General features: G+C 42.3%; 2 protein-coding genes across 3 annotated transcripts; both read left to right on the forward strand.

The window, feature by feature from the left end:
• Positions 1-246: 246 nt before the first annotated feature.
• Positions 247-5560, forward strand: LOC133923264 (probable inactive receptor kinase At5g58300). Its single transcript, XM_062368672.1, has 3 exons — positions 247-639; positions 2572-3921; positions 4724-5560. The coding sequence occupies exons 2-3, from the start codon at positions 2643-2645 to the stop codon at positions 5353-5355; spliced, it is 1911 nt and encodes a 636-aa protein (XP_062224656.1). The 5' UTR covers positions 247-639; positions 2572-2642; the 3' UTR covers positions 5356-5560.
• A 3525-nt stretch (positions 5561-9085) lies between these two features.
• On the forward strand, positions 9086-12240 carry LOC133923273 (ubiquitin-conjugating enzyme E2-17 kDa-like). Of its 2 annotated transcripts, XM_062368680.1 has the most exons (6): positions 9157-9235; positions 9756-9850; positions 9991-10069; positions 10714-10841; positions 11157-11261; positions 11908-12240. In XM_062368680.1, exons 3-6 carry the CDS (start codon positions 10000-10002, stop codon positions 12049-12051), a joined length of 447 nt encoding a protein of 148 aa, XP_062224664.1. In that variant the 5' UTR covers positions 9157-9235; positions 9756-9850; positions 9991-9999; the 3' UTR covers positions 12052-12240. The 2 variants fall into 2 exon arrangements, with proteins under 2 accessions (XP_062224669.1, XP_062224664.1); XM_062368685.1 differs by lacking the exon at positions 9756-9850 and having other exon boundaries at positions 9086-9235.
• The last annotated feature ends 603 nt before the right edge of the window (positions 12241-12843 follow it).

Raw genomic sequence — 12843 nt, forward strand, 5'->3', positions numbered from 1 at the left:
AATTTGATGTCGCAACTACATCTGAGCGTGTTTACATCATCTGGTAAACGCAGGAAGCCCTTCGGTTGATCAAACGATGAAACCAATGCAGAAGACTGTTCACGCCAGAGAGCCAACGTCACCGCATCTCCTGCCCTGCAGGCTGCAGCTGTCGTCGACGTCGGGTCCGTGGTCGTCACCCTTAGCGGCAAGTCACCCGCTAATCCTAAAAACCAAACGCCCCACACGCTTCTCTTAAATGCACACCAAATATGCACACAGTGACGCGCAGCCTGCGCGCACCACGCTCCAGTTCTCTCACTCCAGGCTGCGTCCACACCTCTCAGTCTCTCACCACACAGCCCGACACTCTGCACAGAGGCGCACGAGAAAACAGCTCAGTCGCGGTGAGCTCCCGGGTCTCCAGCGACGAGGAGGAGGAGGAGGAGCGAGTGGTGGCCGGCGTGGGCTCCCGCCGAGGCTCTCCGCGGCGCCTCGGCGCAATGCTGGCCTTCCCCGGGGGCAGATCGGGCTGAGTCGTGGTCCCGGCTCTCGATCGGCGTCTTCCTCGCGTGATTCTGGTCGAAGGTTGGATCTTGAGGCGGAAGGCGCAGGAGGGAGAGTGGGAGGCGGCCGTTTCTTGACTTCTGCTCGCCAAAGGTTTGGGACCCTCTCTGTTCTTGAGGCACGTTTATTCTTTTTCTGTAATCGTTTCTTTCGTGGTTCGAATTCGGTGCCGAAATTTGGAAACTCGGCTGGGTTCAGTCCCTCCTTTGGAAGATAATTTAGTTATGGGTATATGGGTTCTTGTAGATTAAGATTACTGCAATGTAGTTTGTTGCGCTCGCCCCTTCTGCAACAAATCACAGGTTGGGGTTTGATAAAATGTGAGTAGTTGGTTGCTGCTCCCAATTTTTCTTCAGAAGAGGAGAAATTGACCTATATTTTTAGTTCCTGAAGAGTTGTGTAGTTTGAATCTTCCATTAAGTTATTAACTAAATAGCCATTCGATCATCTTCGTACTCTCTGGAGTGATTAGTTCTTGTTCTTGTCTTTCCTAGATGCGCTAATAACCCCTTTTTTATATGGAAGAAAGTTTCTACTACTGTTGTGTAAATTTTGTTTGTGTGGTTGAGGCAGTGGCAAAATGAAATTTACTGAGTTCACAATGGGTTGTACGGTCGATATGGATTTGCTTATGGCGTGCCCCATGGACACCGGCATTAATTTATCCCAGACCCCACCTTCCCACCAAAAGTCTACAGCTCCCGTCTTTTCTCCTTTCGTTTCTTGCATTGCATCAGAGAGCTTTCGTTTTATGTCCTAGCCTTTAGTATCTGTGCCATCACTTTTGGTAAGCATTTGGTTCTTCAGAACGCAATTGCACCACTGCATCAGGTGTAGATGCAAGGTTAGGTGAGCTATAATGCGGGTACTATGCGCTGGTACATTAGAGAGATCACCTCCATGCAAGGGACCTAGCAGTTTTCCCATTGAGAGACTTTAGCGAAACAGTTCTTGGCATTATCTGCCTCCGTTTTATTTATGATGGTTAGATATTCCTATTTCCAGTACTCGGCATTATCTAAAAAATGCCAGTGCTTGGGAACAGTGGCTAATGAAGTAATTTGTTAAGATAATAAGGTGTGTGCTTTATAAAAAGGCGTCTCTTGACTGATGAGTGATGGCTACTTTCTGATGTACTATGGGTGGTTTGCTTTTGTCATATGCTCCTGATCCCAATCCCAACTGCCCTGTTTAAAAATAGGAAGATAAACCATGGCAGGTTAGTTTAATGGTAATCTTATGGTTGAGACTACAGGAAAAGACACTCGAGGCATGTGTTTTTCCTCTCAGAGGGGTGCATACTGACGAGATATATGAAGTGCCCTGTATAGTATGCTCACTAGGAAGCACTTCAATCTTGTTTTTATTTTCTTTTATTCCAACAAGTGTTATGCTCTAATCATGATAACTCCAGTTGCCAAAGCGAATTATTATTGTTTATGCGGAATCATAGCATAGCTAGGTACAACTTGGGTAGCTCTCAATGCTGCCCTTAAACTCCCAAGGAAATTGCCGTATTGTACAAGCCTACAAGGTACACTGTTTGTTGTTTATTGGGGCCAATGCTGTAACTTTATGTAATTTTAGTGTGCCAAAGTCTGGTTTAGGCCATTAGAGTTGTTTTTGTGATAGAATATATACTATTTGTTAGCTGGCCTAGGAGTCTGTCTTTAAAATGATCTAAGCTGAGGCCTTGCTTTGGAAACTATAGGTAGATGCTTCTGGCAGACTGTTAATGCAAGAAAACATCCCACCTATCCATTTTGCAGTTCTCTTTTACATTTTTTTAATTTTAATTTATTATTTTCTACAGCATCATCAAGATAGTGTGGAAGAATTTCTCCTCTCATCTTTCCTCAAGATCTCTTGAGCATATGTTTTTCTTATTAGGAAGTTAGTGATGAAAGTATATCTAAGGGCAACAGTTTATGCGTCATGCTTTATCCTCAACTCCTCTTTATGAATTATGACCTTGATTTTTTGTGCCGTTTTTGCTAACCTCTGTTTTTTTTTCTCTGCTGCTAGAGGAGTGATGTGTTGATGGGAAAGCTTGTATAATTGTGCTGAATCCAATTCTCTTCCAGCAAGTCTCAACCATGCAACATCTTACAGTTATAGCTTTTGTGGCTATCTCCTTCCTCTTCGCAAGCATGCCTCATGCTAAAAGTGCTGATCTAAACTCTGACAAGCAGGCTCTTCTTGCATTTGCCGCATCACTGCCTCATGGCAGAAAGCTCAATTGGAGCTCCACCACTCCTGTCTGCTCTTCTTGGGTGGGGGTGACATGCACACCAGATAAGAGCCGCGTACACACACTACGCCTACCTGCTGTAGGACTCTTTGGTCCAATACCCTCGGACACTCTTGGAAAACTTGATGCCCTGGAGGTGTTGAGCCTTCGGTCCAATCGCCTTACTGTTGACCTCCCTCCTGATGTAGGATCTATTCCTGCCCTCCACTCCCTCTACCTTCAGCATAATAACCTATCTGGAATCATACCAACTTCACTCTCTTCCAGTTTAACATTCCTGGACCTATCATACAACACTTTTGATGGAGAAATTCCATTAAAAGTGCAAAATCTCACTCAACTTACTGCGTTGCTTCTCCAGAACAACTCACTTTCTGGACCCATCCCTGATCTCCAACTCCCCAAATTGAGACATTTGAATTTGAGCAACAATAACCTTAGTGGGCCCATCCCGCCTTCCCTGCAGAAATTCCCAGCAAGTTCCTTCTTGGGGAATGCTTTTCTCTGTGGGTTTCCATTGGAATCATGTTCTGGAACCGCACCTTCTCCTTCTCCAGTATCACCACAATCACCCAGCAAGACCAAGAAGAGCTTCTGGAAAAAGATCAGCACAGGTGTGATAATTGCAATTGCTGCTGGAGGAGGGGTATTGTTGCTTATTTTGATTTTTGTGCTCTTGATATGTATTTTCAAGAGAACGAAACGCACTGAACCTACCACAGCTTCATCCAAAGGAAAATCTGTTGCAGCCGGTAGGGCAGAAAACCCTAAGGAAGACTACAGCAGTGGTGTTCAGGAAGCAGAGAGGAATAAGTTGGTTTTCTTCGAGGGCAGTTCGTATAATTTTGACTTGGAGGATTTGCTGAGAGCTTCTGCTGAAGTTCTTGGAAAAGGAAGTTATGGAACCACCTACAAAGCTGTTCTTGAGGATGGCACCACAGTTGTGGTCAAGAGATTGAAGGAAGTGGTGATGGGCAAGGACTTCGAACAGCAGATGGAGATAATTGGCAGGGTTGGCCAACACCAAAATGTTGTTCCGTTGCGTGCTTACTACTACTCCAAGGATGAGAAGCTATTGGTGTATGACTATGTCCAGTCTGGTAGCCTTGCTGCTGTTTTGCACGGTATGCTCTTTATGTTGCCTCTTTGAACTATTGATGATCTTATTACAAGTTAGCACTTATTTCTCTTCTAACCTGTTCAACACTGTCCTCAGTGTTGAATCCAGGAAATTGGCTAATTCAGTATTGACTAATATGTGCACCAGTTCAAGGTCATTAAAGCCATAGCAGAAAATCACGAAACTGAAACTATAAATTTAATTTTACTGTTATGCAATGAATCAGAATGCTAATAGTGGGTGCGGGACAACACTAATTATTTCTTGTGAACCTCTGTATTCTGTCGTTTCTCTTGAAGTTTAATACTTTAATTAAAAAACTAGGTGATTCCCTCAGTATCTATCAATTAGCCATTAGGAACTAGCTCTGTAGATATGTGAATTTATTTGGCCTCCATCATCTTCCAAACTTTTGCATTTTTTCTTAGTAAGATAGGGTAACCTGATGTCAACCTCTACCTTTATTTGAGACACAGCACACTGATCTATTTGTTACATATTAGTGTCATAGTTTGTGTTTTCTCCTTGTGAGGTCATATAGAGAACTACTGAATCATGTAAACTCCTCACCATTTGCCCTAGTTATTCTCCTTTTACCTTTTTTTTTTTCTGAACCATGGGTTAGAAAACGCATGGCATTAGCACTTAATGTAATCATCTCAATGTGATTCAAGCATTTAATATTGTGCTGTGATGTGCGCTACCTTATGCCAGAAGCATCAATATTGGTTGATGAGAGTGTGTATAGTTTGTGTCGACTGTTGAAATGAAATGACACGTTTGTGGTTCATTGTAACTACTTTCAGGGAATAAAGCTGCTGGAAGAGCTCCATTGGACTGGGAGACAAGAGTAAAGATATCTCTTGATGCAGCTCGTGGTATTGCTCATCTTCATGCTGAGGGAGGTGGGAAGTTCATCCATGGCAACATCAAAGCATCGAACATCCTTCTATCACAGAACCTCGATGGTTGTGTCTCTGAGTTTGGCTTGGCACAACTCATGACCATTCCACAGACTCCCGCACGGCTTGTTGGGTACCGTGCACCAGAAGTCCTTGAGACTAAGAAGTCAACTCAGAAATCTGATGTCTACAGCTTTGGTGTTTTGCTCCTGGAAATGCTAACTGGAAAAGCCCCTCTCAGATCTCCGGGACGCGAGGATTCTATCGAGCACCTTCCAAGATGGGTGCAGTCTGTGGTTCGAGAAGAATGGACCGCTGAGGTCTTCGATGTGGAGTTGTTAAGGCATCCCAACATCGAGGATGAGATGGTTCAGATGCTCCAGGTTGCAATGGCGTGCGTCGGCATTGTCCCTGATCAGCGGCCGAAAATGGAGGAGGTGATCAGGAGGATTATGGAGATCCGGAACTCCTACTCGTCAGGGACAAGGACGCCCCTGGAGGAGCAGCCGAAGGATGAGACTGTCCAAGCGCCATGAGAAAACAGGATAGTTTAGCATCGGTAGCTAGGTTGCATAGTTACTTATAGAGATTCAGCAAAGTTGATAACCGCCTGCCTACCGCAGTTTCTGTTGATTCCAGGTCGTTTTCAGTAATTTTTTTGTGCATTCTTAACGCTAGTGATCTGATAATCCCAGCGATTGTTTAGCTTGAGTTTAATCAGTACCTCTTCTGATTTTCAAAGGGTGATGTTCCGTATTTGACAGAATGTCTGAAGCGTGATCAATGAACCGAATTTTCCTTGTGCCACTCATCATAATCAGAGAGTTAGCCGTGCTCTGTGTGAATGTGGACGTGATGCCTCTTTCCTCTGCTCATTTGTCCAGAGGATTTTTGGCTCGTAGCTGCTAGAAAAGATCACACCAAACAAAGTTATTGCCTTATTGCGTAGAGGGTGGCAAGTAGCAACAGCTTGCAGCTGGATGTACCGTAGCTCCTAGAGTTACCTGGTGGTCAGAGGTGCATGTGTTGGCCCTCGAGATAGCTTCCAACAACTTGAGTACATGACGGGGGAAAGCGATTCGTCATGGCGACCCGGCGGCTGCAGCACCTCTCAACTACTGAAAACGCCGTGGCCCGTGGGCAGCAGGACGGCCGCTGCATCGAGGCGCATACATCTGCCGGCCGTGCCCGGCACGTGTTGCCTCGTCCGTCCGCTGCGCAGGGGGGACGCGAGCGCGCGCGCGCAGACACACACCTCGAGTTGCCGTCATTTGCCGCCCCCACCCAGCCGGCCACCGATTCGGCGGCGGCGTCGCCTGGGCCAGCCCCACGAGTCATGACGCGCCGCGTGATTGCGGTCGCAGGAAGGCTGCAGCGGCGTGCGCCTCCACGTCCACGAGGCGTGCTTGGTTGGGGTTGGGGGCAGTCGTGACGGCATTGATGCGCGGGGTCGCAATTTCACGTGGCGATCGGCGTTGGACGCCGTGCGCGCCTGGCGAAGGGCAAGGAGATCCGGCTCTTCTTTCTAACACCCTACTAAAATAAAAGCCGGTTTGACAGTGTTCCTGCTCATAGGAATGACAATTAGATATGTGATTTTGGATATCTATGAGTTCTGTATCTTACGGGTCTAGGATCGGATTTTACTTTTCACTCATAGGTCCGTCGGGTCGGATCGTGTTTAGATTTTATTTTTTATCTGTGGATGTCCAACTATTCGCCCGAAACACTAGTTATAGCCTAGTTAGTCTAGTCAGCCAGTAGCACGCAGCGTATGCCTAGATGGACTAGCCTAAGACAGTAACCCGAACATCAATCCATCATCTGACTCCTCAGTCTGTCAGCCACCGCCAAGTGTTCATGCCACCCGTTGCCTCGTGACTCACGTCGCTGCCATCGCCACCGTTAACTTGCCTCTCGCCACGCTGCCGTCGCCTACCATCACCTCGCCTCGCGCCTATTGCCCACGTCGCCGTCGCCTTGCCTCGCGGCTACCAGGCGCCCATGCCCACGCCGCCACGCACCCACGCCCCTATGTTGTGTCGATCGGCTAAAACCCTACAGGCATCAGACGATAGGGAAGAAAACGGATAGGTACGGTCGGAAAAACTCTCTAATCGTTTTTATTTTTGTATTTTCTCTATCAGACGAAAAAAAAAACGGGATAGTGAGAACGGAAAAAAACAAAAACGATCGGACATAATCGGATGGTCGAAAACAAACCAATCCAATCGAGAAAATGCCGATATCGATCAGAATTCGAAAACACAAAATTGAAATACCGACCTACAGAACCACGAAGACATATCAACATATATAAGTTTAACATTATCTTCAAATAACATTGAATTAATAAGTTTAATGAACTAATCCAATCAGTAAGTCGCATTACAGTAAAAAAAATGTCATGATTTTTCAATTCACATGACATATTATTTTTTATCAATATTTGATTCAAACAATACAAGATACAAAGATAAACAACATAAGCCTTAGAACCGAGCAGTAGTTCGGTTGGTTCGCTCTCAGTGGCAGACTGACAGGGACGACCAGTCGTGGGTTCGATCCCTAGGATCAACCCACGAGCCTCATCGGGATTTTTCCTTAATATTTAGGGGTATGCACACACGTACCCGTTTAGCGAGAATATATCTGTAACGTGTATACTTAGGACATGCACGCATGTACGTGTGTTAGGCATGAGTGTGATGTAAGTGGGTTATGTACGTCATGTTTTGTACCCCTCTAAATAAGAACCACATAAATCTTAACTCAATAATCGAGCATATAATAAACATAAGTGATAAGTCTCAACTAAAGACATAAGTGAGTGTAGGGTGACAATAGATGAAAATGATTGGGAAAATCCTTACTATTTTCACTTTCATATTTTTTCAGCTGGACGGAAACGAAAACAGGATAGATGGAAACGGAAAAAAATAAAAACGAACTGAAAAAACAGGTACGGCACCGGGACGGAACTCCCGTTCCGTTTTCATCTTTTCAGGCTGAAGTCGTATTGATACTAATAGTTCTAAGTTAGATGTGATTTTGCTCCATCCGAACTTAGATTCAAGCCGTTGCCATTCCTATTGCTCATTTTGCATGTAAAATACCATCATAATCATCTTTTTTAAGAAACAAAATAAGCCAACTTGTCAAACGATTTTACAAACTGATACATAGGAATTAGAACAAGCATGTATACACTGATCAACAAAATCAACTCTAATAAGAAAAAAAACAGATCCTGACATGCATGAAAATATGGTGGCACATCAACAGATTTAGGCATGAACTTGCGGCGTCGGTGGGATCTGCCGGAAAGGAGGAGAACGGCATCGGACCCAAGATCATCTCTTGCTAAAAACTCAAATATGTTCGGATAGAATGGACCTTGCTTAATTCCACGTCACGCTCCGCTTCTTAGGAGGCCCACACCTAATGAAAAATAAAGAAACAAATAAAATTTGGATGCACTTGTGTAAATACGAAAGATATGTATACGTTGTTTATCGTATTATTTTCTCCGGTCATAAATACTCGTCGTTTAAAAAAATTGCTTACATTTTTAAAACTTTTGACTAACAATATCCCAAATTTAATAAATTTAATAAATATATTTTAATAAAAATAGTAGTCTAAATTATGTATTAAAGATGTGTCTTATCTAAAATACATGTATTTATAATGGGAGAGAGTAACTTGAAAACACACCATTTTTTGCAGGAAATTCTTCGTTCCCAAAAATACAAGCCAACATTACATATGGTATCTATTACATATATTAAAAGCCCCAAAACTAAAACAATTCTGATTAAATTACTGTAGGTATTGTTCATGTAAGTCTCACGTGTGTACATATACACATATATATACGTGAGCATATGTGTATGTATATATATGCATACATATACATATCTGTATATATATACGTATACATAATTTTTTTTGCAAATTCCCGAAAAATAGCGAAAGGAATAATAGTTATATTGATAAATCTGCTGAAATAATCTAAAATGCATAGAAAAATATTTAAAACTCAAAAAATATAAAACAAATTTATTTAGGTTTCTATTATTGTCATCTACATGTTAAAATTATGTGCATACATGAAAGTATCACTATTTTCCCTACAATTAAATGAATGTGTTAAATATTGATAAATTCATAAATAAATATTGAGATATCTAAAAATAGTGAATTTAATTTTTTACTTTTATTTTGTTATACTTTGTGGAAAAAAACCGACGCGCGCCAATCCGCCGGGTATTCCCGAACTGCCCCCGCCCGACCCACCTTTGCATATCCGGTTCACCACTCACCAACCGAGGCCGAAAACCACCACCATTCCTTCCCCAACTCCGCAGGCTCTTCTCCGCCCTCCGCGCCGGACGCGCTTCGATCCAGATCCAGGTAGCCCTTCCGCCGCAACTACGATTCCCTCTCTTCTTTCGTAGGCGTCCTCGTTGTCCCCGCCCCGCCTGGACCGGCGTGGATTGGAGATCCATCCCGGACTGGAGTCGATTCCTTGTTTTGTTTGGTTAGGAGGCACTAGATTGTTTGGGCGGATCGATTGTTTGATCCTGTAGAATATTTTTCTGTGTTGTGAGCCCTGAAATTCCAATGTTCGTGTCTGCGATTGGTACGTTCAGTTTGTTGCGGATTTGTATGCTGCCTGGTGGATTGCTAATATCGGTTAATTTTCCGAAAATTTTGTGGGGTTTAACTAGACTTGCACGCCTCACGTTAAGTCGGCCCTAGGTTTAGCAGCGTGAGGGGTTGATCTGACGTCCACAGGTTGTCGTGCGCGTATATTGCCATATTGGTTCATGCTATCATAATTCATACAATATATAAGTTCAAAACTGGTAGCCTTATCGGTCTAATTGATGCCTGATAGATGGCTTTTGTGCTTTTATTTGACGAGGGACAGGTTCTGGTTAGATATTGTGGATCCACATAAGTTGAAGTGTTAGCGTCTGGATTACTTAGGATGAGGCAGTGGCCGAGCCTATACTCGTAAAAAAAGTGCCTGCTGCTTTGCTCTTTTTATTACACATGCTGCCAGTTTATTTGATATATGCATTAGTAGCCTGAAACTTGTTTTAAACTCTTGAATTTATCATTTAGAACTAACTACTTACAATATGCAAATGTGATGAAAGCAGGGGCTTATCATGGCATCAAAACGTATCCTCAAGGAACTAAAGGACTTGCAAAAAGACCCTCCAACATCATGCAGTGCAGGTATGAGCTCAATTTATTGGTGAATTAATGAATGATGCCACAGGGTTTGTATCTGAACATTGTACATATGTGAACTTTGTGGATACTAATTAACCAGTTCATCTCTGATTGAATTACAGGGTACAAGCTCATAATAGGAAACCTTTAGTATGCTATTGGATTTTTTTTTGTTAGGTCATTTCCCAATATTTTTAGCTGCCATATTCTGTACTTTTGAGTGACCATAACTAAACTGGAATTATTCAGGGGTGTGGTTCTCCCAGGAATCCATCTTAAGATGCTGCTTCGTTTGGAAATAAATTCTGTATATCTTTATTACTGTTTTTTTGTCATTTGCTTCTGAATGCAATTTGTTGTAATCACAGATTTATTTATATGTACAATTTTATTCACCACACCAGTATTGCTCCAGGAGAATGTATCAGTTTCCATCTTGTTTACGTATCATGTTGTAATAGTTAATGTTGATGTTTGATTTTCAAAAAGAGGCATCCAAAACAGAGCAGATTACTTTTCTTTATTTAAGTAAAAAAAAAAAAATCTAATTTCACCAGTCGTGAGCAATGATGCCATCTTTGGTCTTGCTTTTTACCCTTTGCTTGCAAACTTTGGAATTCATGAACTATAGGTTTCTATTTATTTAGGTCCTGCTGGTGAGGATATGTTCCACTGGCAGGCAACCATCATGGGTCCACCTGATAGTCCATATGCCGGAGGTGTTTTCTTAGTGAACATTCATTTTCCGCCGGACTACCCCTTCAAGCCTCCAAAGGTTAGCTGCAGTATTATTCTAAATCATTTTTCTCTTGTGCAATGTGTTGTTATGAAGGATGTTCATGTTTGTCTCTCCATGTTTCATGAATGTAACAATGCTACTTATCTTATGTATGCTCACCCCTAAATTCTGATATGCAGGATCAACTAAATCCTTGTATTTCTCTGGTCTTAGAAATAAGTCATTATATACTTTATCATTATTCTACTGATGTATTTTTTTATCTTCAATGTTCTTCAGTGGCAGTGAATCTGAGATCACTTTTGTTGAACTAAGCAGTGAATCTGAGATCACTTTTGTCGAACTATTTAGGTATCTTTTAAGACAAAGGTCTTCCATCCGAACATCAATAGCAACGGAAGCATATGTCTCGATATTCTTAAGGAGCAGTGGAGCCCTGCTTTGACAATCTCTAAGGTGCTGCCACAAAACTTCAGTACCACTTTTCTATTATGATGCATGCATAGTAAATGATTCATAAATGCCTGTCAACAAATATATCTCCTTGATGAGTTACCCCTCTTACTGCATTGCTTTGTATTATCATCAATTGTTAACGTATCATGACATTTGATGAATGCTATTGCTTATTGTAAGTTGAAATTGTAATTCTTTGCCACCTGGTAATAATCTTTATGTGGGAATTCAATGCTGTTAATCCATACTCTAATGCTTCAGAACAAAAATGACATGGCAGCGGTGTTATTTATTGTTTATGTTATCAGCATATTATAGCAGAATATCAAGTGCAAGCCTCTATTTTGGTTTAAACTTTTGCAAACTCTACAAAAAAGAATATGTATTCGAAAAATGCCAGACATAGTTATCTTCTTTGTATGGTTCTGTTGCTCTGTACTTGACTACTTATACACCTTCAACTTGGACAGGAACATCAATTAACAGTAGAACTCTCATTTTAAGCTCTCTTATTCATTATCAATCCAATCACTGCATATGTACTAATCTGTACGTAAGAAAACATATGCACTAATGCTTGGCTGCACTGCTAACTGTACAAATGTGTACTTGCGCCACTAACTGCCAAGTCTTTTGTATGTTCCAGGTTTTGCTTTCCATCTGCTCGCTGCTTACCGACCCCAACCCAGACGACCCTCTTGTCCCCGAGATTGCTCACATGTACAAGACGGACCGGCCTAAGTACGAGGCAACGGCCCGCAGCTGGACACAGAAGTATGCCATGGGATGAAAACAAGCCCCGTATTCACTACTTAAATGCAGACGATTGTGGTGTTGTCCCAAGAAATTATTTCTGGGCCGTTATGTTCTTCCATCCCTTGTGGTTCGTCAGTCTATCATCACCGCTATGAGATGACTTGTGCTTCCTGTGATAACTTTGCTAGTGATGTTATTTGGTAAATGATTCTCATTGAAGATATCTGTCCCGTGCCCACGTTGTGTGCAAGAGCGCCTCGTTTGAACTTCTTATCTTTTTTTGGGTTGCTGTTATGCGGAAGTTGCTGGCACTTCCTCCGGTCACATACTTTTGGTCACAAATGTTTTGAAAAAACATTTTGGTTAATGCAGGGTCTCCAAAGCGTATCTTTAATCACTCTTTTCTATTACAATACATTCCATATTTTGCTATTCGGTTAACGTTAAGGATTTCTATTTCTGTTAAGGGGCTCGACTCGCTGTCCGTCTATGGGCTGCTCTTCTCCTTCCGCGCGCTGCATCGTTAATGGCCCGACTGCTGACTTTTTTTTTTGTCGTGGCCTGGTTCACCTCCGATTGCGCGTTGGGCCGTGAGCTAAGCCTGCTTTGAATATTTAGCCCACGCACGGAAAAATAAAAATAAAATAATTGAGCACTTGGCTAAAACAATATTGAAAGGTTTTTGAAACTATTGACAGGTTCAAAAAATTGTTGAACTAGGTTTAAAAAATTATTGAACTAGGTCTAAAAAATTGTTGAACTAGACTTCAAAAGTTGCTAACATGTTCCAGAAATTGTTGAACTAGGTCTCAACATTTGTTGGCAT

The sequence above is a fragment of the Phragmites australis genome, chromosome 1 (genome assembly GCF_958298935.1).
Source record: "Phragmites australis chromosome 1, lpPhrAust1.1, whole genome shotgun sequence".
Classification (NCBI taxonomy): Eukaryota; Viridiplantae; Streptophyta; class Magnoliopsida; order Poales; family Poaceae; genus Phragmites; species Phragmites australis.